The sequence below is a fragment of the Wolffia australiana genome, chromosome 1 (assembly GCF_029677425.1).
Source record: "Wolffia australiana isolate 7733 chromosome 1, ASM2967742v1".
NCBI lineage: Eukaryota > Viridiplantae > Streptophyta > Magnoliopsida > Alismatales > Araceae > Wolffia > Wolffia australiana.
This window is the reverse complement of record NC_135835.1, coordinates 12,634,787-12,660,185: the sequence shown is the minus strand read 5'-3', so window position 1 is coordinate 12,660,185 and position 25,399 is coordinate 12,634,787. Positions and strand designations below refer to the sequence as shown.

General features: G+C 41.0%; 1 protein-coding gene across 1 annotated transcript; it reads right to left on the bottom strand.

The window, feature by feature from the left end:
- Positions 1 to 3,867: 3,867 nt before the first annotated feature.
- OFP3 (ovate family protein 3) lies at positions 3,868 to 7,002 on the bottom strand. Its single transcript, XM_078580270.1, has 2 exons — positions 6,045 to 7,002; positions 3,868 to 5,968 (listed from the first exon to the last, which is right to left on the bottom strand). Exon 2 carries the CDS (start codon positions 4,978 to 4,980, stop codon positions 3,946 to 3,948), a length of 1,035 nt encoding a protein of 344 aa, XP_078436396.1. The 5' UTR covers positions 4,981 to 5,968; positions 6,045 to 7,002; the 3' UTR covers positions 3,868 to 3,945.
- Positions 7,003 to 25,399: the final 18,397 nt, after the last annotated feature.

Here is a 25,399-nt window from a genome sequence, read left to right as displayed (position 1 = left end):
TGAGATGAGTATGATTTATCCCATAACCATTGGTATGGAGATGTTAATGAGATAGATCAGGTTATATTCAGGGCATGAGTTCATTGAATTGATTTGTATGAATCCATAGATGGTTCTAAACCTTACAATGAACCAGGTCAATTCATATCATTATTGTGTCAGTGGCTCTTAGACCTGGGAGACACCAAGGATATTTTGTGAATGGATAATTGTGTTTTGATAATGATGTATGAGTTTCTTATCACAAGATTCTGAATAGTCTTATCTCAAATGTTAGAATAAGTCTACGAAGGTGACTGTGTGGTCAAGATGGAATTGTCTACACCCAATAAGAAAAGGTAGAATCATGGAAGAGGATGCAATGAAGCCCATAACCAAGTTAGCAGAAATATGGGAACAAGATTTTTGGGTGATTTCCCAAGCATTCCTAAGTAGGATGAATGATTAGGATTTGAATATTGACAAAACCCTATGTCATTCTAGGAGTACCACACAAATGATAATTGGCTTACAAAGTCATTAAGTAGACTGATACATAGGCCGTGCGGCTCACACACATAAGATTTATTGGAAATCGGTGGGTATACTTAAAGTGTATGGATTTCCTAAAAAGCTCCATTATGTATAAAATGATCCAAAGTATCAAGAGCAAAACACACATGAAAATCGCTCCTCAGGAGCCCCACTTCTTCTCCATTTATTCATAAGCACTTACCACTAATAGTGTCATTCGAATGGTGCTGATTGAGAAAAAGACAAGGAGATCCGACAGACCTACGATGATGCAGATATGTCTAGAGGCAAGACATTTGTGCTGCTTGATATGACTCATTTGAGGAACCACATGTTAGATGATTCGACTCCACACAGTGTAATTTCATTTACGTGTGTTTGTTTTTATTTTAAGGTCCCATTGGATTTGTTTCTTCTGCCACCCGAATCTCATAAAGTGTTATCAATCATGACAGAACCCAACAATAAGATCATTGTTAGGTACGGCTTTTTAGGAGCCATCATCAGTGACATAGGGACACAATTTAAAAAATCATATTTTTGGGAATTATCTAAGAAACACAGTGCATGTCATCGCATGATGCTGCCAAACTATCCCCAACCAAATGATAAAAGAGAAGTCAACAATTGATAGATCAGGAACATTTGTAAACAGCTTGTGCAAATAGACAATTCGGACCTGTATGATTAGTTTTCAGATGCCTTATAGGCATGTCTCCTTATAGACTACTCCATAGAAAACCTTGCATCTACGAGTGGAGCTGGAACACCAACCCTATTGGACTATATGAAAAGCTCAAGCTTTCACTAGATAAGGATAACAACAATCAAATTCTCCATTTGAATGAACTCGTGGGACTTAGAAATGAGGTGCATGAAAGAAAGGAAATCTATTATGATAAGAGAATGGTCTTTCATTCCATGCCCATAACTTGAAATAACTTCCTGTCAATGATAAGCTTTCAGCCTATAACTCATGCTTAAAGCTCTTCTCATGGTAGCTGAAGTCATGTTGGGATCGTTTACATTATTCTGAAACTTAGTGACTATGGATATGTTTACTGGTACATTTGAAATTCCGATAAGTTCTCTAGTCAACGGCTATTGACTTAAACCGTACCTGGAAGTAGAACAACCAGCCTTGTCATGCTCGTTGCGTCATTTACAGACAACCTGATCACCATCAGTGTCGAACGGCCAAATTAGTTTTAGTTTCTAGCCGAGCTTGCTACGTGTAATGACTCGTTTTGATCCACCATCCATCATAACATGGGCATATGGATCGTCATGGTCTGAGGGAGCATCTAGGATTCCGCGCATGAGATAGATTGAATCTTTCGATGATAGTCCAATAGGATTGATGAGCAGACCGAACCTTTTTATCTGATTTAATGTCATCCAATCCAGTATTGTCCTAAAATGGATTCAGTATCCATTATGATCCTAGCATCTCTCTCTGTCCCACTCTCTCTTCCTCTCTCTCTATCTCTCTCTGTCCCTCTCTCTCCATCTCTCTATGTCCCTCTCTCTCTCCACCTCTCTCTGTCACTCTCTCTCTCCATCTCTCTCTTCTCTCTCTGGCCTCTCTCTCTCTCCATCTCTCTCTTCCTCTCTCTATCTCTCTGGCCCTCTCTCTCTCCATCTCTCTCTTCCTCTCTCTATCTCTCTGGCCCTCTCTCTCTCCATCTCTCTCTTCCTCTCTCTATCTCTCTGCCCCTTTCTCTCTTCCTCTCTATCCATATCTCTCTCTCTCCATCTCTCTCTGTCCCTCTCTCTCTCGCCATCTCTCTCCATCTCTCTCTTCCTTTCTCTTACCATTTCTCTCTTCCTCTCTCTCTCCATATCTCTCTCTTCCTTTCTCTCTCTCCATATCTCTCTCTTCCTTTCTCTCTCTCCCTCTCTCTCTCTGTCTCGCTGTAACTGTAACTATCTAACCAGTCATCTATCAACTTGTCTATCATATGTATATAAACATATAGATCTCTGAACAGGCGTGTAACCCGCCAAGAGAATCGGTGTCTGTACAGTATAGCCAAATTGTAGGGTGGAGGCCACCGTAGGCCAAGGTATAGGGAGAACAGATAGATACTAGCCCACCAACTGAGTGAATTCCAAGATACCCAGGTGGATGATGTGGTTGCTAAAATTAAAAAAATATAGTATCTGCTTCTGCAGTTTGTTACATCAACATCTGACTTCCACCAGTGCACCCAGCTTTGGCTGCGAAGAGTAGCTACAAAGTACAAACCATTCAATACCTCTGTAAACTGGACAGCTTCCCGAGATGAAGACCAGATTTACATTTTGGTAAACGTAGCCCCGCGACAAGCCCTAAGCCGCCCCCCCATCGTATTTCTTCCGCCATCGCTACCTTCTCCATTTCGCCATGTCTGGTCCACGCTCGAGCGTGTTTCTTCTATGCCCCACGTGCGCAGTTCCGTCCAAGACCTACGCGCCAGACTATCACTGAAGAATAGATAGGGAGAGGGTCCATCTCTGCAAGTACGAAGACGAGTTCGTAGAGAGATAGCAGGGCCGAAGAACGAAATAAGTCCAACGAGGAGCCCATTTCCGGGGCTTCTTTCTTCCCCGACGTTGGCCGCCATTAACGATAACCAACCCGGTCAGTACGTTCACACGCTTTGTCGTTTCTCATTACTGCCGCTGTGCAGATGTCCAGGGTGCTGTATTCAAGCGCAGCTTTCGGCCAAGTGGAAGACAGCGGACCGCACAATCATTTACTCCTCCGCTCGTCCTCTCTTCATACTTTTCAAGTATCTGCGGCGAGCTTTGCTGGAGAGCAGGACAAGTTTTCAAGGGGGGCCCCCGCGCGAGCCCTTCCCACACGTGCCTATTCTTGGTCGCTGAACCCGCTGCAGATTCCGCGCTCACTACGATGCCCTTCGTCTTGGTGGGAGAGGGTTTCTCTAATCTCTACAGTCGACAGTTCGTCGCTGCAGCTCGCCGGAGCTGTCGTTCATTAAGTACTCGCAGAGAGAGGAGCTTTTTCCCACGAAAGCCTGCGCGCTTATCGCGGGCGGTGCGGTAGAAAGAGGCGACACGAGGCCGTTGATGGAGATTGGCGAGCAGGAGCTCACAGTGTGGAAAGTCACGTTTCCGGAAGTCTTCTTTCCCAGCTAACTGCTGAAGTTCTCGTAGATGTGACTGGGGGCGGCACGAAAGAGAAGATCTTGAGTCGACATTGTCACTTCGTTTGTCCGCCAACCTCTCTCGCTTTCACGTCCATTTCAGAAGATGGACTACCGACGTTGGTCGTGATATCGTTTTGCCAGTCTCCAGGAGAACGGGACGCGGTAAATTGAAAGCGAAAGAGATTGTGTCAAAGAAACAGACTCGTCATCGAAACTCCTAATTCGGATTAGTGAGTGTAGCATTAAAAGTAACAGTAACGGTAATAGCACAAGTTCCACCCTATTCCAGCAATCTAAGCTGGGTGAGCTCGAACCAGATTTGCTCGAACACCTTGATAATGACGTCGTGGTACTCGCCGGAGTTGAGAGAAAGATAGCAGGCGAGAAGATCTTCCAAGTCCTTGGACTCGAGGATGTTGTTCTCGATGATCATCTCGACCATGGAATCTCGAAAGTCTCGTCCGGGGTCCGCCGAGCTCTTCACCACGGCGAAGCTCTCCGAGAGGAACTTCTTCGCTGATTGGCCAACACTCTTCCGATGGCGGATCTTCTTGCCGTGGAGGCGCGGAGAGCTCGTACGCGTTTTAAGCCGTTGGATTCTCACCGATATCCTGCGCTGTCTTGACGACGGAGGAGAACCCAGCTGACGAATACCGTTGGCGTTCTCCGGCCTCTGCCCTTTGGTGACGATGGGTGGCAGGACGAGCTCCGGAATTCCGTTAAAGACTCCCGTTTTCTGAGTTTTCAGGCCTGGATCTCTCTTGCTTCCCATGTCTAAGATGATATCCGTTGCCGATGAAGTAAATCTGCAGCTGGATGAACGTGACAAGGCTCTGCTGGCCGGCCTGTCGGACTCCTTGCGTTCAGCGATGATGGGCTTGACCGCGCAAGGGACGCCTTCGTAGTAGTCGTCGTCGTCTTCGTCCACATCCACGCCACTCGCCGTTAATCCTAAGGAAGTATCCCGCCTCCGCGCATTGGTACGTTTCGCAGGTGGGTCGCCGAGTACGTCAGCCGTCGACAAGTTTCGGAGCTTCGAACTTATCTTCTTCTCAGACTTTCTTTTGAGCAAGGTAGGAAAAGCCGCGTCGGGACGTCCGAGTCGTATGGGCGAACTCGGAAGCTTAGGCTCCTGACGGCTGGGAAAGTAATAAGAAGCTCTCCTCGGCGCCTGCGTGAGAGATGAAGAGCCCACCGTCATCGGAGGCGGCGCCTTATTGATGCCTGAGTTTCTCATATCTTTGCTTGTGAACTTTAGCTTGTGGATCCAGGCATTGGGTATCATGTCCGAGAACTTGAACCTGTAATTTCCCATGAACTGATAGAGAAACCCCGAACGAAGGAGCTACGGAGAAGAAGCTCAGTGTATCGAGAAGGAGCAGGCTCTCTCTTTCAAAAAATCAATCACTTACTCTCCTCTCGAAATATTGTTACCAAAGCTGAAAGAGACTGAGGAATGCGGACTGGGAAGAAACGAGGAATGCAGAAATAGGGACCCGGAGCGAGCAAATACTAGAATGTAGAAATGCAGAAACCGCCATCACTGTGACCACTCACTTGACGAACCCGCCTTCACTTATACCTACTAGAAAAAGAGCACAGCTCTGAGCTTCTTACTCCAAGCTTTTAACCATTACTTCAATCGGATCGCAGGGGAGACGACGGGATTGGCTTGACTCGTCGCCCGCGAGCCTACTCATAGGATCAGCCATGACCAACAAAGACCGTAATTTCTACGTTCCGACCTTTTACCAGCCGAAGTCAAGAGGCGGTCATTTCCCAACAGCATCTTGCCATCCTGCTTTCGCGATCTTAAGAGCGAAAATTGTTCCTTTTCGAGAGACCATCCGCTCGTGATTTTTCAAAAGGGCCCCATTGATGAATAGATGTCCTCCCAGTCCCAACAAGAACTTTTTCCGTAATCCTCTTCGCTTTCAAAAAGACGTGTAATACTCTCTTGAAACCTATCTTTTCGTTTCCTCTGTACGAATCTCCTGACGGGCAATGCTTACATCAATGCGCTGGCAGCTCATCGAGAGAAGACTCCGCTGTGGTCGACATCGGATCCTCAGCGATAGCCGCGGCACGTTCGCCGGGTGCAGCAGCAAACGGGCGATATACCCGGTCTCGGTAAATACAACGGTTGGGCTATTTTAATTGGAGAATCACCTCGACGCCAGCAGTTATTTCAGACGGAGAATACGACGACGAAGAAGGTGACAAGTAAGAGGATGACTTTTCCCTCCCAAAATTATATATGTCCCAATCAGAAGGCGAGTACCCTCTCTCTAGATCCAACATATCTGGGAATATGAATATGAACACGTTCTTCATAAAAGGAACAAAAGGGTAATATGAATATAAGCATGAACTCGGAACCTGATTGATCCTCGGACTTGCCCATGAAGATAACGCTGGCCGCGCGATCGAATGGCGGACCAGATTCCTTGAATCTGGATTACGCTTTGGCTCCTCCAGCGAAACGGACGGTGAGAATAATGACGATCTAGCATCAAACGGGGAGACATGATCTAGGATGTCGGGCGTGTCATTCAGACCGTAATCTTCGGCACGCGAGTAATCTCTCGGAGTCCGAGCTGCTTTGGGCTTACGTCTCGCAATTCTTGCTTTCTCCCTTCTCTTGCAGACGACAGCTCTTGTCAGCGGCTGGTTGGTCCGCATCGGGACACCGAATCAGACGCTTGCGAGCGCGACGGATGAGAAGGAAAAGGACGAAGAAGGGGGTGAAACAGGAGGCTGAGCATCAGGAGAATAGCGAGGGATCAGCTATCTCGATCGTGATGCACCAGAAGCTAGCGGGTGCTGTTTTGTTGCAAAATATACGATGTATTGCAGAATGAGATAAAGAGAATGAGAGAGACATAGACAGACACAATGGAGGAGAGAGAGACAGAGACACATTGAAAGAGAGAGAGACAGAGGCAGAGAGAATGGTAGAGAGAGACAGAGGCAGAGACAATGGAAGAGAGACAGAGACAGAGACAGAGACACAATGGAAGAAAGAGAGAGACAGAGACACAACGAAAGAGAGAGAGAGAGACAGAGGCAGACACAATAGAAGAGAGAGAGACAGAGGCAGACACAATAGAAGAGAGAGAGACAGAGGCAGACACAATGGAAGAGAGAGAGAGAGAGAGAGAGGAACACAATGAGAGAGAGAGAGAGACAGAGGCAGACACAATAGAAGAGAGAGAGACAGAGGCAGACACAATGGAAGAGAGAGAGAGAGAGGAACACAATGAGAGAGAGAGACAGAGACAGAGGCAGACACAATAGAAGAGAGAGAGACAGAGGCAGACACAATGGAAGAGAGAGAGAGATGAACACAATGAAAGAGAGAGAGAGAGAGAGAGAGAGAGAGAGAGAGAGAGACAGACAAAAGAGAAGAGAGAGAGAGAGAGAGACAGACACAATGGAAGAGAGAGAGAGAGAGGAACACAATGAGAGAGAGAGACAGAGACAGAGGCAGACACAATAGAAGAGAGAGAGACAGAGGCAGACACAATGGAAGAGAGAGAGAGATGAACACAATGAAAGAGAGAGAGAGAGAGAGAGAGAGAGACAGAGGCAGACACAATAGAAGAGAGAGAGAGAGAGGCAGACACAATAGAAGAGAGAGAGACAAGCAGACACAATGGAAGAGAGAGAGAGACAGAGACAGACACAATGGAAGAGAGAGAGAGAGAGTCAGAGACAGACACAATAGAAGAGAGAAAGAGAGAGAGACAGAGGGAGACACAAGCGAAGAGAGAGAGACAGAGACAGGGACGGAGACACGATGAAAGAGAGAGACAGAGAGACAGCCACGGACACATTGAAAGGAAGGGAGAGAGAGTGAGAGAGGGAGAGGCACAATGAAAAAGAGAGGGAAAGAAAGAGAGAGAGAGAGAGAGGCAGAGACACATAAAGGAGAGAAAACGAGAGAAACAAATACAAGGTGAAAGAAAGAGTGAGGGAGAGAGAGAAACAGAACGAAAGAGTGATAGAGAGAGGGAAGAGCAAGAGAGAAAGACGGTGAGACAGAGAGAGCAAGAGCGAGAGAGAAAGGGAGAGAGAAAGAGGGAGAGAGACGTGACGAGGAGAACAGTGCTTGTCCTGGACAGCATTATCTTTTTCAGGGAATCAGGATGGCTATAATTGGGAAAGTAGCATTATGATATAATCCTTGCACCCCTCTTCCCTTGCGATCTTACTGTGCCAAGAAGCTGTGGTTCTTTACGCGTTTTGTCTTAGACACGGAAACTATGCCTAAGATCAGTCTATGAAAATTATTTCGTTGTTGAAGGTTATTGATAGGTATGTTAAATGTTGAGGGGCCAACTTGGAAGCCGTTAAGTTTCATTCAATGCATACGGCACTACTACTTCAGCCCCGTATCAGATCAACTGGTAGATATCCTTTTTTAGAGAGATGCTGAATAAATAAAACTTAAGGATCATAAGAATAAATAAGATCTCGAAAATTTAACAAAATTTTGAAGCAGAAAACTATACTAGCTCAACTATCAGGGAAATATAATGTTGCCCCTACCTGACTTCACAAAGATAGATAGGACGGTCGATGAGATGATCTAATGTTAAACATGGAATTTTCTGGTCTACACCTGAGTCATCTTTCTATGTCTCACTTAACTTCATAGAAATAAATATGTTCATTATTATTCATGCGTGATTTTTATAATGGAGTCCAATATATATTTACTTTTTAGTGAAATATGATTGGATCATAATGTTGTAATAATTTATTTTTTAACACGAGGTTTATATATTCCTATCCATAGGATATCTGATGGAGGACCATGCTCGTCAGCAGCCGCGTCGTGGAGCCCGACCCAACGCGAAGGACCCAAGCTTCGAGTATTGAGCTTGACGACATGCCTCTAAGAGTTTATCTATTTTCTGCACGTTCATTTTCTTTATGGGTTTTATTGAGGGTCCTAATGTTTTAGGCTCTCGACATATTTTTGCGCTTTTTTTTTGGTTTTGTTTGGCCCATTTGGGGATGTCCTCCACTTTGGATGCTCCCCTAACTGAGCCCATTGGGGCAACCCTCCCTACCCTATATAAGGGAAGGTATGGCCGAAGAAATACGCGGAATTCCATTGAGGAAAACTGAAAATTGGGTGTCTTGTCTCTTTGGGGTTCTCCCCTTCTCCGTCAAATAGAGTTATCTTACCACTTTTTAGAGTAGATTTGAGGACGAAAACACCGGAAGACCCGCCGCCGCCAGTTTACTACCGCGAAGCCAATAGCGTTGCTAGAAGAACAGCTGCCACTGCTCACCTCTGTCGTGCATCCCTCGATTGTCCGTAGAAGTCGTTTGCATCGACGCCCGCACCGCAACTAGGTTCACCGCCGCTGAGGTAGTTGTTGTCGCCAGAAGAACAGTTGTGTCCATGCCCACAGCCGTCGCCTCATGATCGCCAACCAACCTCCCGTCCGCAACCGCCGCCCAATGCCCACCTTTGCCGTTTCTCGTCAAGTTGCCAATCCCCGCGGCCAATTCCTGTCATCCTCGGTCGCTTTCAGCCATCCCCCACCAATTCCTGCTGTCCCACGCCATCTCCAGCCGTCCACAGCCGCCTCCAGACATCTTGAGCCATCATGCTGGCCTCCAGTCGTCGCCATCCGTCCCGACTGCCTCCGGCTGTCCCCAGCCGCCTTCGCCCATCCCTGGCCGCCTCTGCGAATCCCCGACCATTCCCAGCCGTTGGCGCCTATCTCCCTCCAATCGTCCCCAGTCGCCTCTGACCGTCTCTGGCTGCCCACGGCCATCCCCGACCGCTAGGGTTTGTTGGGTTCTAGAGGCATTGACATGGATGAATAAATCAAAATAATTCGATGCAAAAGACTTGGACTAATCGAACAATATCAACAAAACCATTAAAATGAGTACCTTTACACGGATCGCATCCATGATTTCTTGGATCCCAAAGTGAGACGAGTCGAGCTGCTCATTTGTGCAGCCTTTGGACGTATCCACACGATCCCCGACACGTTGAATATCCTGCTTCTCCTTGACGAACCCTGTTCTACCTCCACCATCGTCGTTACGCCGTTCCGATCGCATCGGGCATGGAGAGGGGTGTGGGGAGAGTGGAGAAGGAGAAAGACCCCTGAACAATTCTGGATTGAGTGAATTTCATTCAGGGCCTTCCCCTATTTATAATAAGTGTGTATTTATCATAAAAACCCCCAAAACTCTAGTATATCTTCCAACGTCCAAAAGACCATTTGCGTATGATCATCTAGTCACATGTATCAGTCTAGTTAACAACCCGAGCGGCCCAATAACCTTTATTGGCCTTCCAAATCAATTAACTATATCATCATAGATACTAATTAATGTTAGATTGATTTAACCAAATCAATAGATCGAGTCTCCAACACGTGGGGTGCCAAGCTACACCTCGTGTTCTAGAAGATACAAAAGAGTGTGTATCGACTCACTCATGGAACCTGTTCATCATCGATTACCATATATGTATAATCCCTCATCCACTTGAGGCTCCTTGGACGACTTAAAGTATGGTCAACTGTCAAACCCTAATCCGTCATCCGAGTTAGTACGGATGCATTCAAAAATCATCAGAGAACTCTTCTTCAATATTTCACTACCTTGGCCAAGGACTTCATCGCATTGTCTTGCTTGAGATGTCACCTCTTATACCAAGGGTGGACGATCCCATCTTGACCACTCAATTGTCTTTATGAACTTCTTGATGTACCCGAACTAAGAACGTTTAGAATCCCATGATTAGAGACTCGTTGGCCATAGTCAAAGTGCGACCGCCTATCCACAAGTCGTCTTTGGTGTCTCAGGTCTAAGGACCACTTACACAACCGTGACGTAAATCGACCTGATTGGCAGTCTGGTATAATACCATTCAAGGATTCATACGAATCAATTCACTGAACTCTTTAGACTAAAGAGCACCCACAATCTATCCATAGTGTCTCCACACTAGTGGCTACGGGAATGGCCATACTCATCATATGAGTGAGGCTAGATAGTGCTATTATGTCCGGATACTTCGATGTCCTTCTCGTGTGTCCTTCGAATAGAAATGTTTAGAATACATGCTTAAAGACTAGTGATCTCCATATTACGATCTCATCATAATCCAGTAAGTCCGATCATGCATTAATGGACTTCATTCTAAGCATCACACGTGCACTATAATGAATATGGCCTATTAATGAACATGGAACGTGATGTGGAATGTGTGATTGGCTTGCCAGCCACATATATTTCCATTAGGGTTGCCCTGGCTGTTTCCTGCAACCACTAGGGTTGCCCCGAGCTAGTGCCCCTACTCGTGAGGGTCGCCCTAGCCATGGCCTCGCTCAGGTGGCCAGCCCTAGCAACGCGCGCGTAAGGACCGCCCTACAGCCGTCGCCCTTGCGGCTATGGCCACAGCAGTTGCTTGCAACGATCGCCGCCCTAGTGACCGCCTATCGTGGTCTTGTCTGTGGCGACCGCTCACAGCTGCTTGTCATCTTGCTCGCACCCTACTGCCGAGCCCATCGTAGTGCCACCAATGCGCCCACTGACGTGCACGCTGCCATGCTTGCTGTCCTGTACGTCGCCATTGACCTGCACGCCCGCATGCACTGGTCTACCTCTCAAAGGGTGTCGTCTTCCCATGTCGTCGTTGATCAGCTGATCACGATGTCATTGACCGATCTCGTGATCCCTCCTTCACCGTCAATGTTTACGCCCGCCTCAAGCAGTCAGGCCTCCGCCCGTAGATCACACATCCCTTCCCCTTTTTTTCAGTATTATTATTTTCATCAATGTCTTCCTCATTTGCTCCGCAGCCAGTTTTTTTGAGTCGATGAATTTACATTATATTTATGTGTTTTAATAGCCATGTTTTTATGTTATATATGTAAATAGAGATATATGAAAAACTTACACCTTGATTTTATTATCGTTTTGAATTTTTAGTATTTTTACATGGTATTTGACCTCTTTGTATTGAATAATTATTTTTTTACAGGCTTAAAATATTTGGCTAAAGTTTGGTAAGGGCTTCCCTAATTTTTCTACAATTTTTCAATATTTTAATATAATTTTCTTACCATTATATAGCCAAGAAAAGATTTTTACGAATTTAAAGAATATATTTTTATTTATTTGGCATTTTAGAATGATATTTATTTATTTAAACACATGGCATCAACGTCATTCAACCAAAATTCGGGCGAATGATTGGATGCATTAAGTTAAATGTTTTATTGGCTCATGATAGCATCGCGATGCGCAAGGCCATCATGAGCACATTATTGCTTTACATGGAATTAGGTGGCGGGGAGGGCGAGAAGAAGAATAAAAAGTAAGTTTTTTATTTATTGATTCTTTTCATGCAATAAATGCACGCGGAGATTCGATCACCGCATGCATTTATTAAAATGAAATCTTTTTACATAGTCGATTAGCCGCGTGCATTGATTGCACGCGGCTAACCGACACACGTGCGTTTGTGCTTATTAAAGGATGGCCGCTATATTTAATACACACAGCGTCGATTTTCCGCATGCATTAAATGCATGCGGCAATTGATTCACGTGTATTAAAAGATAGCGGTAAGCTCACCATTTTATTATTATTTTATTTGTAAAGGGCACTGACGAGGATGGCGTGGCGCTTTGCTAGCCATTTAAATGAAGCATCGATTCTCCAATGATTGAGCGCTGCGGACGCGCACAATGATGTGTCAGAACGCGATCCGGGAGGGGGAAAATAAGAAAATAAGCGCCCACCAATCAGAAAATGCCATTTTATGAGATTTTTTGAAGAGAGATAAAAGATCCAACGGCTGAGATTAAACGCCAATAAAATGGCGATATCTTGAGATCTAGACGTCCGATTGAGCTGAAATTTTGAGTGCATGTTTGTCTTTTACCCCTCTACGATCCGTATGGTTGGATCTTTAAATAAGGTCTATAAAAAGGCAAAATTCACTTTTTTGAAGCTCTCCCCAAGGACTTGGCCATGAAGGACACAGAAGTTGCTTTGGAAATCGACAGATCTTGATTCTACATCCAATGTTGTAAGTTGCTGATTTGTATTTTGAGCTTCTTCTTGAGAGATTCTAAAACGCCTTGGCATGGGCGAAATGTACATGCCCTAGAAGTTTTTTTGAATGAAATTAGCATTGCAATTTGAGTCTTATTTGAGATCTGATTTTTAATCTTTAGTTTTAAATAGATTTGGAACAATTCTCATATTTCAGATTTTTAAATTAGGGTTAGATTTCACTTTTCCCCAAATTCTTCACTTTCTCTCTCTAGGTTAATTCGTCTATTTTCTCTCTCTAGATTTCAAAATTGATTTTTTGGAAATTTAATTCAATATATAGAAATCTAAATATAAAATTTCATCCAAAAATTCGTCCATCTTGAAGTCCAATTTCAAAAACCCCTTCTTGATTATTAATTCCCAATTTTAATTCATAAAAATTGTCTTAAAATTTTATAATAATTGGGGAATAAGTGATTCGAATTTATATGATCTTATAATTATAACTATCCTATCTTGAGTGTTTTGACCGAAAGTATTTAAAATCGAAATTATGTTTTTACTTAATTTTGATTAAATAAAAACATAATTAAGTATAATTAAGGTTTATTAATTATAAAATTAATTCATTCTTGAATTAATTTATTTTAAATTGGATTAAAATTCTTGCTTGTTGCCTCCCTATGGTTCGACCCCTTGCTTGCTCTATACACTGTATTTAGTGATTAAGGGTATTTATAAATTTTATTGCATGTCTAAAAGCCCAATCAACGACGTATTTACACATGATTTTTAGGCTTATCAGTCACTGAGCTTGTGTTAGGGAATTTTATTCTTGGTATCAGATTTGTATCGCTCTCTACGACGGTCATGGATGCTCACGAACAGTGATTATCCCACTCCCATCGTCCTTCAAGCTGATCACTTGGGTCATTGGGAGCTTGCCTCTACCCTAGAACCCTCGTGTCTTTACTCTGGCCTTATACCCTAGATCTGTGGCGTCTGTCATATATTTTCATTGATTTTACTATGTTTGCATCACGTTCTGCATCACTAAATACATTATCATATGCCCTCCCTGTGGTGTGACATTAGCCATTCGATCCCGGCACATCTTGTTACATCAATATTCAAGAGTGAAAGAGAAATATCTAGTTTTTTAATGAAGTTAAAATCTCTCTGATCCCACTTTTGGACGAGTATGGTTGATCTAGTAACCATTAATATGGATACTGTAAGGATAGACTTAATAAAAAATCAATCTTAAAACTGAAAAACATTTATGATGATATCACCTGGCAGAGAAAAAACTTCGGCAATCACTTAGTTCTTTTGATAAGTTTTTTCAAGCTGTCTAGATGCCTGGCCTCTAGATTTATCCCCATAATCTTCAAAGCTCTAAATCTCCTCTTCACTCCCTCAAACTAACACACTAGAAATATGATAGGATTTCCTTACCATCCAATCTCAGTAGAAGCAACATTAATGAAGGAAGATCAATAGAAGGAGGATCAACTATCAAACCCTATATGTTCATCTGAGTTAGTATTGATGAATTTGGAAAATCATTATAGAACTACTACTCTAATATTCCACTCCATTGATCAGTGACTTCATTACATCATCTTCCTTGAGTTGTCTCCTATTATATCTGAAGATTTTAGAGTATGAATTTTTATGAATTTCAAAAACAGTAGAGAGTCAAGATTTAGGTGTAGGCTAAAAGAGAAATTACTGTTATGATAAGAGTTACAAGGGCATTTTAGTAAAATGAAAACAAAAGTAAGGATGCAAAATAAAAGGAAGAAAGAGGCACGAAAAAAATATGGTGAAGAAAATACAGGCGTGAAGACTGAAAGAGAGCAAGGCCGTTGGAGCAGTCTTGAAAGTCTTGGTGATAAGATTGTTTTTTTGGGCAAAGGAGAGCTGAAATCTTGGCTGCAACACAACACTGAAGAGCACAACATCTGCATTTATAATCATGCTTGTGATCTCAATTTGTTTACTTTTCTATTGAAATCCTTCTATTACAAATTTAATTTCAAGAATTGTGACATTTGAATCAATGTTTTGAAATCGTTCTACTACGAATTTGATTTCAAGAATCGTGACATTTGAATCAATGTTTTTGAAATCGTTCTATTACAAATAGGATTTCAAGAATCGTGACATTTGAATCAACATTTTAGAATCCTTGTATTTCAAATCGAATTTCAAAATCGTGGCTGTTGAATCAATGTTTTAGAATCTTTATATTCCAAATTGAATTTCAAAAATCTTGGAACATTTAAGGATCTGAAATTTTCTCATTGTTAAGCCGAAATTTTGAAACTTTGGTGAGCTGAAGCAAGATATTAGTAAGCTAAACTTTTTGGAGCATTGACCAGTTGAATATTTCAATTCTTGTGATTTTCATAATCCAAAAATTGAAAATTTGATCGTCTTAAACCAAATCCAAAATTGGGGTTACCATAATCCAAATTTTGTGATTACTTTTCTGGTGCAGGATTTAACTTCTAAATAATAGAAATCTTTTGTTGGTATTTGTGATTGTGGAGTGTTGAACATCATTGAGTTTTGAATCAAAAATTGATATTCAAATAAATTTCTGTGGTCATCAGAATAGATACTGCATTCTTAAATCTGTGAGTGGAAAGCATCAACTGTGATTGAAAACTACATAATAAGGATTAAAAGATATTCATACTCAAGTGAAAATTTTTATGTTGAAATTGGAATATTTTTAGCCAACTTTTCAGGAAAGTTGAAGACAAGTTTTTCAATATTTTCACAAGTTCTTTCAGCCCTTGTGAGAATAGAGATACTACTTTGAGTAAAGGCAGTTTTTTGGAAGCTGAGAAGGACTTGAGTGGTTCATTGGAAGAAGAAGTGAAAGCGAGGATACCTTCAAAAGCTAAGGGGGCTCAAGGCCATTCTTGTTTTTCAATTTCTAGATAGGAGATATCCGTGTATCCCTATTACCAGACTATTTTTAGCTTGGGGGGTTATAAAACTTGGTTAGGGACATATTAAAACTCTGGCTGGATACCCCGGGACGGGATTAAGGGACTAGCCCTAACCTGTATAAAAATTTTGGGTGTCCTCTTCTTCTCTCTTTATCATTAGAAAATAGGTAGAGAAATCAGGAGGATAATAATACAAAACGTAAAACAAGACAGGGAGTGGTCTAATTCACCCCCCCCCTCTTAGACCATTAATAGGATATTAATCCAACAATTGGTATCAGAGCCTAAGTAGACTTAGAAACCGTAACTGGTGTCTAGGAAAAGTTAGAATGGCTAGAGACACGGATTTCAGGCCTCCCACTTTTGATGGAACAAATTTTCCATACTGGAAAAACAGGATGAGAATGTTTCTCATGGGAATCAGTATAAAACTTTGGACAATAGTTAGTGAATGATTTGGTACTGACCTTGATAATGTTGATGAAATGAGTTTATCTCTAAACTCAAGGGCAATGAACATAATTCTGTGTTGTATAGATCCATCAGAACATGAAAAAATATCATCTCTTAGCACTGCTAAAGAGATGATGGTGAGACAATAAGAGATATAATTGGACGATTCAACAAGCTGCTGAACTCAATGAGAGCTCTCGGTAAGACATTTTCTAACTTTGAAATTAACATGAAAATTTTAAGTTCTTTGACAGATGAATGGAGCATGAATGTTACTGCAATTGAAGAATCCAAGGATCTGGAGGAAACACCCGTGGATGAGCTCGTGGGATCGCTCATTACTCATGAAATGAACAAGGAAAGAAGGAAACAACTAAATGTGCGTGAGCATATCGGCATCAGCAATAATCAAGAAAAAGGAAAGGATATTGCATTCAAGACTGAAGCCAATTCTACTGATGAGTAAGAACAAATAGCAATGCTCACAAACAAGCTCAGCAATTTGCTAAAAAAATGAGGTAAAAGACTAACGTTTGAAAGGGTTAAGACTTGTTTTAAATGCAGGAAGAAAGGACACTTCATTTCTGAATGTCCTGAAATGGAGAAAATGTCAGAGAAGGACAAGAAAGGGAAAACTCAAAAGAAGAAATTTTACGAGAGCAAGAAGAAACAAGCCTATCAAGCGACATGGAGTGAAGAAGATAATGATGCACAAACATCATCAAGTGGACATGATGAAGAAAATGAAGGAGAAGTAGCTGACTATTGTAACATGGCAAAGTCAGCCTCAAGTAAGTCAAATTTAAATTTAAATTTAGATATAGATTTTTTAGATGATGATGATTTAAACTCATATGTGTTAGAAATTTTAGAAAAATATGCAAATGCTAAGAATAAAACTAGAGTAGAAAGAGAGGAAAAACTGAGAATTATAGAGAGGTTTACAAAGGACTCAGAAAAACTAGAACTAGAGAATTCAGAAGTAAAGGAGAGAGTAGCTCCACTCGAAATTAAGAAGTCTGGAAATGATAAGATAGGTATCATTGACGATAAAAAAAAACAAAATGCAAATTAGAGAAGGAGAATGAAATACTGGAAGAGAAAGTCGTCAGTCTAGAAAGGGAGTTGATAGAAGTAAACCAGCAATTATATGATGTTAGTAGGATTGAAGCAAACCGAAACCTATTAGACAGTAAGCATGAAAAATATGAAAATAGTACAAAAATTTTGGATAAGATTCTAGGTTCTCAGCGACCATCATTTATCAAAGAAGGTTTAGGGTACAAACCTTTCAATGATGTTAAGATGCCATCTCCTGCATCAGGTCCCAAAATACTCAAGAAAGGTGACGAAACTTCAATTTCATCATTTAGAATGAAAAATACTTTTAGCACAAAGGTAGAAAGTCAAAAAGAGTCAGCTAAGATACTAGCTGAGAATTCAAAGAAAATCCCAACGTGGTCATACCCAACTAGAAACAACACGAATCAGCCATATATACGATCATATCCCATGACAACAAAATATCAAGGATATGAATCTTCTCGTTCTAGATGTAATCATCCTGCTAATATACAATATACAAGTAGAATCAAGAATGATCATTCAAAGTGGAAATCAAACTTTGATTTTGAGGAAGAGTTTGATAGGATATACAGAACTACTTGTAGCAATTATCCTTCTGTATATTGGGTACCCAAAATGAGTTAAATCTAACCTACAGGGAAACCACGACCAAATAAGAGGTGGTACGTGGATAGCAGATGCTTAAGGCATATGACTGGAGATCTGTCCTGGTTGACTAACATTAGGAATACAGAAGACGGAAGGGTAACTTTTGGAGACAATAAGTGCAGTCAAATCCTAGGTATGGGAGATGTTGACTTAAATCATGAAGTTTTAATTCGGAACGTATTATATGTGGATGGACTTCATCATAATTTGATAAGTGTGAGTCAACTTTGCGACAGTAAACGCAAGGTGGAGTTTACTACCAAGGATTGCAATATAATTGATGCAGATTCTGGTCAATTATTATATCAAGGAAAACGCGTGGGAAACATCTATGTAATTGACATAGATGAGATTAGTAGATTAGGAATTTGCCTGGTGGCAAAAGGAAATGAAAATCTCATTGATCTATGGCATAGATGACAAGGTCATATCAACCATCACCAACTTAGAAAACTCGTCAAGAAAGACCTAGTCAGGGGACTGCCTAGAACACTAGACGGACAAGAAAAAACTTGCACCACATGCCTGAAAGGCATGCAAGTTAAAGAGAGTTTTAGTACTAAAAATTGTATATCCACTAGGAGACCATTAGAGTTACTGCACATGGTCCAACTCAACCACCCAGCTTGAAAGGAAATTCTTATTGCTTGGTTATAGTAGATGATTACACTAGGTATACCTGGCTTAATTTTTTGACTCATAAGAATGAGTCATTTATGACATTTAAGAAATTCTTAGTTAAAGTGCAAAATCAGTTCGAGGTAAAGATAAAAATGATAAGAAGCGATCATGGAGGAGAATTCAGAAATGGATCTTTTATTGAATTTTGTGAAGAAAGTGGAATTACACAACAATTTTCAGCACCAAGAACTCCACAACAAAATGGAGTGGTGGAAAGGAAGAATAGATCTCTAATTGAGATGTCTAGAACGATGTTAGAGGAATATGATGTAGGTCATTTCCTCTGGGCTGAAGCCATTAATACGGCTTGTTACATTCAGAATAGAGTGTTGATTAGGACTCATATGGAAAAGACTCCATACGAGTTACTAAAAGGAAAGAAACCATTAATAGGATATTTTAGGCCGTTTGGATGTAAATGTTATATACTAAATGTCAATAGACATAATCTTAGAAAATTCGATCCTTCAAGTGAGGAAGGGATCATGGTAGGATATTCTGAAACATCCAGAGCCTATAGGGTATTCAACAAAAGGACACTTAAGATTGAAGAGTCGATACATGTGTGAAATTTGTTGAATTTGATGAATTGGATGATATGAAAGATCCTTGAATGCATAATCGGATTCTTTGCCAGATTTATGGCACTTGTGTTATCACACATAATAAGGAATGTTTGTTAACATTACACCATAATCCTCTAAATGTTGTTTCACCCATAGTGTTTACAACACAATCCACTGGCTATATATTCAGCCTCTGCTGTTGATAAAGCTATAGAATTTTGCTTCTTAGATGTCCATGATATTAAGCATCCCCCTAAGAATGCACATGTGCCACTAGTACTTTTCCTTTATACTTTGCATCATGCAAAGTCAGAATCACAGTAATTCACTAAAGTTATAGGTGATCGGCACGCGTCATCCATCACATCACTTGTCACCGTGACGAAAATGTGATGGATAACATGACAGTGATGGTGACAGTTTTAGGGGTCTGTGACGATGACGGTGATGGATGATGAAGTGGTTGTGACGGGGACATGGTGGTGATGGGGTGCCCAGGACGTGTGACGTGACGCAACGACCGTCAAGGATGATGGTCGTGACCAATTTTTTTAAAACTTAAATTGGACAGAAAATACAGATAAAAGTTATTATTTATAATCTTTCTGATGGCTGAGATTTTGCCACGTGATGTGGCCATTTTGATTTCCTGGCATTTTGCACAGAAGTTCCTTTTTTGTGTGCGCAGACCGACGCCATCTATAAATAATTGGAGATATACCCCTCAGTTCAAGTAGGGTTTTATTCACGTCATTGGTGATGGTGACGCAGTTACGATAACAGGGATGTGATGAGATGCCCTATGGAGGGCCGATTACTAGAATGTGATGGTTTTTTTTGCATATGCTGGGACACATGACAGGACGGTGACACGACGAAAGGTTCATCATGTCACCGTCCGTCACATTTCGTCATCCATTATGTCATGTTTGGGGCGTCGCATCTCGGGCATGGCATTCCCTAATATATTCTAAAAGAATAAAAATTTTGAGAGAAAATATGATTTTTTGGAAATTTTTTGACATTAAATTTGGAAAGATATGAATTTTATAAGTAAAAAAATATATATTTATATGTATTTTTTGGGCTTTTATTATATTTTAATATGAATTTTAAATTATTTTTTAGCCCTTTTATTTGCGCCACCACGTGTCACCATTCGATTCGTCAAATGGCGGTGAAGCATATCGCCCTATGATGATTGGCGCCAATCAATTATTAGTTAAGTTAATGATTGGCGTCATCCAATCATTAACCAAGCAATCATTGCTTTGCAATTCCCGAAGCGATGATTGCACAATGACTAACACATTTTTTGTTGTTTATGGCGCACGGTGATATGGCGCGCTCGCAGCTACTCGTTTAAAACAAAAGAAAAGAAGAAGAAGAAGAAGAAAGGCGACATGGCATGCTGACGTGTTGCCACGTCTGCCTCGAGAAAGAAGGTTCTTTCTCATTTTTATTACTTCCCCTTTCTTTCTTCTTTCTTTTTTTTTAGGTACACGTGGCACGAAAGACGAGAAGTCAAGCACATATGGCGAGGAGACATGGAAAACTTGAAGCAACGTGACAGTTTGATCTACAACTTCGATTGAGCTGAAATTTTCAGCATTACTTCTTCTTCCCCTCCCCTTTCCATCCATACCCTTTGATATAAAAATAGAGGCGTGGATCATTGTAAAATTCATCTTGAACTTGCTTCCTACTTGTGTGGGAAGATTGAAAGACAGTGAGTTTTGAGATCCATCAAGTGTTTTCTTGGTGTCTTGGGTGGGTGGGAAGAAGCATTGGAGAAGAGGAACTTGCCGGCACTCGTAAATCGCTATGATCATGGCAGAAAGTAAGGATCTAAGGTAAGTGTCTGATGGAAATATATGTGGCTGGCAAGCCAATCACACATTCCACATCTCGTTCCATGTTCATTAATAGAACATATTCATTATAGTGCACGTGTGATGCGTACAGTGAAGTCCATGAATACATGATCGGACTTAGTGAATTATGATGAGATCGTAATACGGAGATCACTAGTCTTTAAGCATGTGTTCTAAGCATTCCTATTCAAAGGATATGCGAGAAGGACATCAAAGTATCCGGATAGAATAGCACTATCTAGCCGCACTCATATGATGAGTATGGCCGGTCCCGTAGCCATTAGTGTGGCGACACTAAGGATAGATAGTGGGTGCTCTTTAGTGGAAAGAGTTCACTGAATCTGTACGAATCCCTGAATGGTATTATACCGAACTGTCAATCAGGTTGATTCACGTCACGGTTGTGTAAGTGGTCCTTGGACCTGAGACACCAAAGACGTCTTGTGGACGGACGGTTGTACTTTGGCTATGGCCAACGAGTCTCTAATCATGGGATTCTAAACGTTCTTAGTTCGGGTGCATCAAGAAGTACACGAAGGCGATTGAGTGGTCAAGATGGGATCGTCCACCCTTGGTATAAGAGGTGACAGCTCAAAGAAGACGATGCAACGAAGTCCTTGGCCAAGGCAGTGAAATATTGGAGAAGAGTTCTCCGATGATTTTTGAATGCATCCGTACTAACTCGAATGACCAATTAGGGTTTGACAGTTGACCATGCCCTAAGTCGTCCAAGGAGCGTCAAGTGGATGAGGGATTATGTATACACGGTAACCGATGATGAACAGGTTCCATGAGTGAGTCGATACACACTCCTTTGTATCTTCTAGGACACGAGGTGTAGCTTGGCACCCCACGTGTCGAAGTCTCGACCTATCGATTGGGTTAAATCGATCCGACGTTAATTAATCTATATGATGATATAGTTGATTAATTTGGAAGGCTAATAAAGGTTATTGGGCCACTAGAGTCGTTAATTAGATTGATACATGGGCCTAGAGGGTCACACACAAATGGTCTTTTGGACGTTGGAAGATATACTTAAGTTTTGGGGGTTTTTATGAAAAATACCCACTTAGTATAAATAGGGGAAGGCCTTGAACGAAATTCACCCATGCCATAATTGTTCAGGGGCCTTTCTCCTTCTCCACTCTCCCCACACCCCTCTCCATCCGTGATGTGATCGGGACGACGTAACGACGCCCACTGAGAAAGAACAGGGCTCGTCAGCGAGAAGGAGGAGATCCGACGCGTCGAGGACCGCGTGGGTATGTCTAGAGGCTGCACACTTGAGCAGCTCGACTCGTCTTGCTCCGGGATCGAAGAAATCATGAATGCGATCCGTGAAAAGGTACTTTGTTCAATGTTTTCATTGATGTCGTTCGATTCGCAAAAGAGTTCCGCTGTGCATCGTTATGTTCTGTTCATCCAAATCTAGGCCTCTAGAACCCAACAGTGTCTTCGTCTTACATTGCTACTTTTCTGACACCATTATTCGCTTAATAAGTGTTTTTCATCATATTTTCACTCACATTTTACTCATTTATATTCTCTTATCTCGTCTCTCCATCATCTCCATCATGTCGTTCTACATTCAACTATTATTATCGTTCACACACTCGACCATCATCGTACTCTTCACGTGTACTTATTCGTTGTTAAGTTAACATATAACTCACATCCTATTACTCGATATCACTAGCTCATATCCTGTAATCTTGTATTCATCTATTCTCTCGATCATCACTATCATAAGAAATTAATTCCTTAATCATCTTCCCTGTGGAGATGAACCGTACTCATCGCTAACTAAGTATTCTTAAGTACTGTTAAATATATTTTTATTGAATTATCTCAAGTACCAACGATTACCACAGTACATCGTCAGATTTTAAAAATTACTATTTTTCCTTCAAGTACATGCATTTGAAAAAACAACACACATATTGAAAGTGTTACATAGAAACTATGTGGCTTTACAACAAATGGAAATTGAAATTAATGTGGAGTAGAGTTTTGTGGTGTTTGGCCCATGAAAAGAGGCATAACCCATGTGAGCTATAATGAATGATGAGATATCAGATATCAGACCTAGAATGCATGGATACTACTTTGATGGATCTCAAGAGCAAGCACTGTTTGTTCAAAAATGGTTCTTCTTCTTAAAGGGAAAAAATACTCTACAAGGAGATAGAGCACTTAAAGTAATATGGTAACAAACTCTAAATTGAATTACAAATAGTAGCTCATTAGATGAGGACTGAGATCTTGAACATATGTCAACTAGAGTAGTAAGACAATATGATAGGTCTGTAGGACATATCATTCTAGATAAACTTGATGCACGTTGATATTCCAATTCTCAGAGTTAGTAAAAAGTAATGGATTTTGAAATCCATTTAATGTGCCAAAACTAGTTAGGCTACTTTGTAGACCCTCCAAAATTTTTGATACCCATCAAGTGTAAGCGGATCCTTAGACTAGAGATCAGTGCAGGTGGAAAAATTGACACACAAAGGTTGTTTGTAAATGGGATTTTTAAGTGATAAGGTGTGGACTAGGATGAGACATTCTCACAATTTTGTGATGATTAATTCAAACATATTCATTTTCACCATAACTGCACGCTATGGCTATTAGATGTAGCAAATGGATGTCAAGACTACCTTCTCCAATGCAAACCTTTCAGTAAGAGGTGTATTCTTGATGGGGTATAATCTACCCTACAAGAAAACCACGCTCTAATGTCACATTAATGTTTATTCAGATAAATAATCATTCATCATTACTTATGTCCAATGCTTATAAAGAAGTCCTTGCATATATATAAAAGTTCTGATTGAACTATGATAATATCATAATACAATGACTAATAATTCAAATTATGTGTTCTAAACATCATTATTAAATGGATTATCAAGATGGAAATTTAAATATCCAGAGAGAATAAAACTCTCTAATCCCTCATCTTAATTCATGTCATGGTTGTATAAGTGGTCCTTAGACTTGAGATATCAAAGGCACCATGTAGATGGACGATTTCTTTACTACAATTGAAAACACACTAACTCAAATGCAACACTATCAATATGGATTATCCTTCTTTGTCAAAAAGGGGAATAATTCAACAAAGATGATGAGATGAATTCCTTGGCCATGATAGTGGAATGTTCAGAGAAATAGTTCTAGTCCTAACTAAGATGACAGATTACATTTTTTAGGTGGATATACCCAGTTCATTCTAGGGATGTAACATTGATGTGAAATCATATGTGAATATTAACTGATAAAAAAATGGTATTTTAAAGGGTTGATAAACCTCTTGGATCTCATGTGTTGGTAATTCAACATATTTTTGAGATCCAATTGAATCAATATTCATTAATCTAATCTATTATTTATATTTAGTTAATCACATTAACCCATGAAGAGTCATTTGGCTTGTCAAGTCATTAAATGGACTGTTACATGAGCCTAGAAGGCCATACTCATAAGGATTACAAGTCATCAGAGGATATACTTACACTATATGGGTTCTGGGGTAAATCCCACAGGTATATAAGGAAAGAAACCATAAATGAAACACAACAATGTCATTCGTACTTAGGAAGCCCCTCTTTTTTCTTCGCTCCTTAAAGCTTACCTAACCTCCACATGCACCAAAATGGTTGCAAGATCATTCTCTAGAGATTTTAGTGTTTATTGAGTAGAAGATGATGAGATTCAACATGTCGAGCGCCATGTGGATAAGCTTTGAAGCCACACACTTGTCCAGATCCTCACTACTCATTCGAGAAACCAAAAAGGGGTAGTGAATCTGATTTTTCATAAGGATTATTCAGCCATTACCATTTCTTTTAGTTTTAAAGGCTTGTTCAGTCTAGTATACTATATTGAGTGAATAACTTTTTTTTCACTGATTATGTATCATAACCATAGAGCGGTATGAGAACTTCGGTCGCACTGTGATTGAGATGAACGTGGAAGATATTTGCATGTGATCCAAAATGGCAACTCAATGGAATATTTTTTACATCCTCAATGGACTGCTACATTATGGCTCCATTACAAGACCCAAGTACAAGGGGAATGGTGATCACTGCAACCGACATTGTTATTTCCTGATACGTTGGCATCTAGCATGAGTTCCAGCATCATTTCCATCCATAAACTTGGTAAGCATGGATTTCTAGAGAAGCAAATGTGTGATCTTAAGAATAACCCCATTTAACAGATGACAACCATGCAGCACACACTCCAAACGGCTGCTTGCTTTTACATATTGGTTTTGATCCAATATTTAGTCAGCAGGGCCTAAGCTCTAAAAAGGCTCAGCTAGCGTAAATCGGTAAGAACCTATATACAAATGGTGGGACCTGCCCACAATCAAATGACCAAGATCAAGGTTGATCCCCATG

Excerpts from the sequence above, each read along its gene's own strand:
- OFP3 (XM_078580270.1), bottom strand. The coding sequence starts at position 4,980 with ATGGGAAATTACAGGTTCAAGTTCTCGGACATGATACCCAATGCCTGG.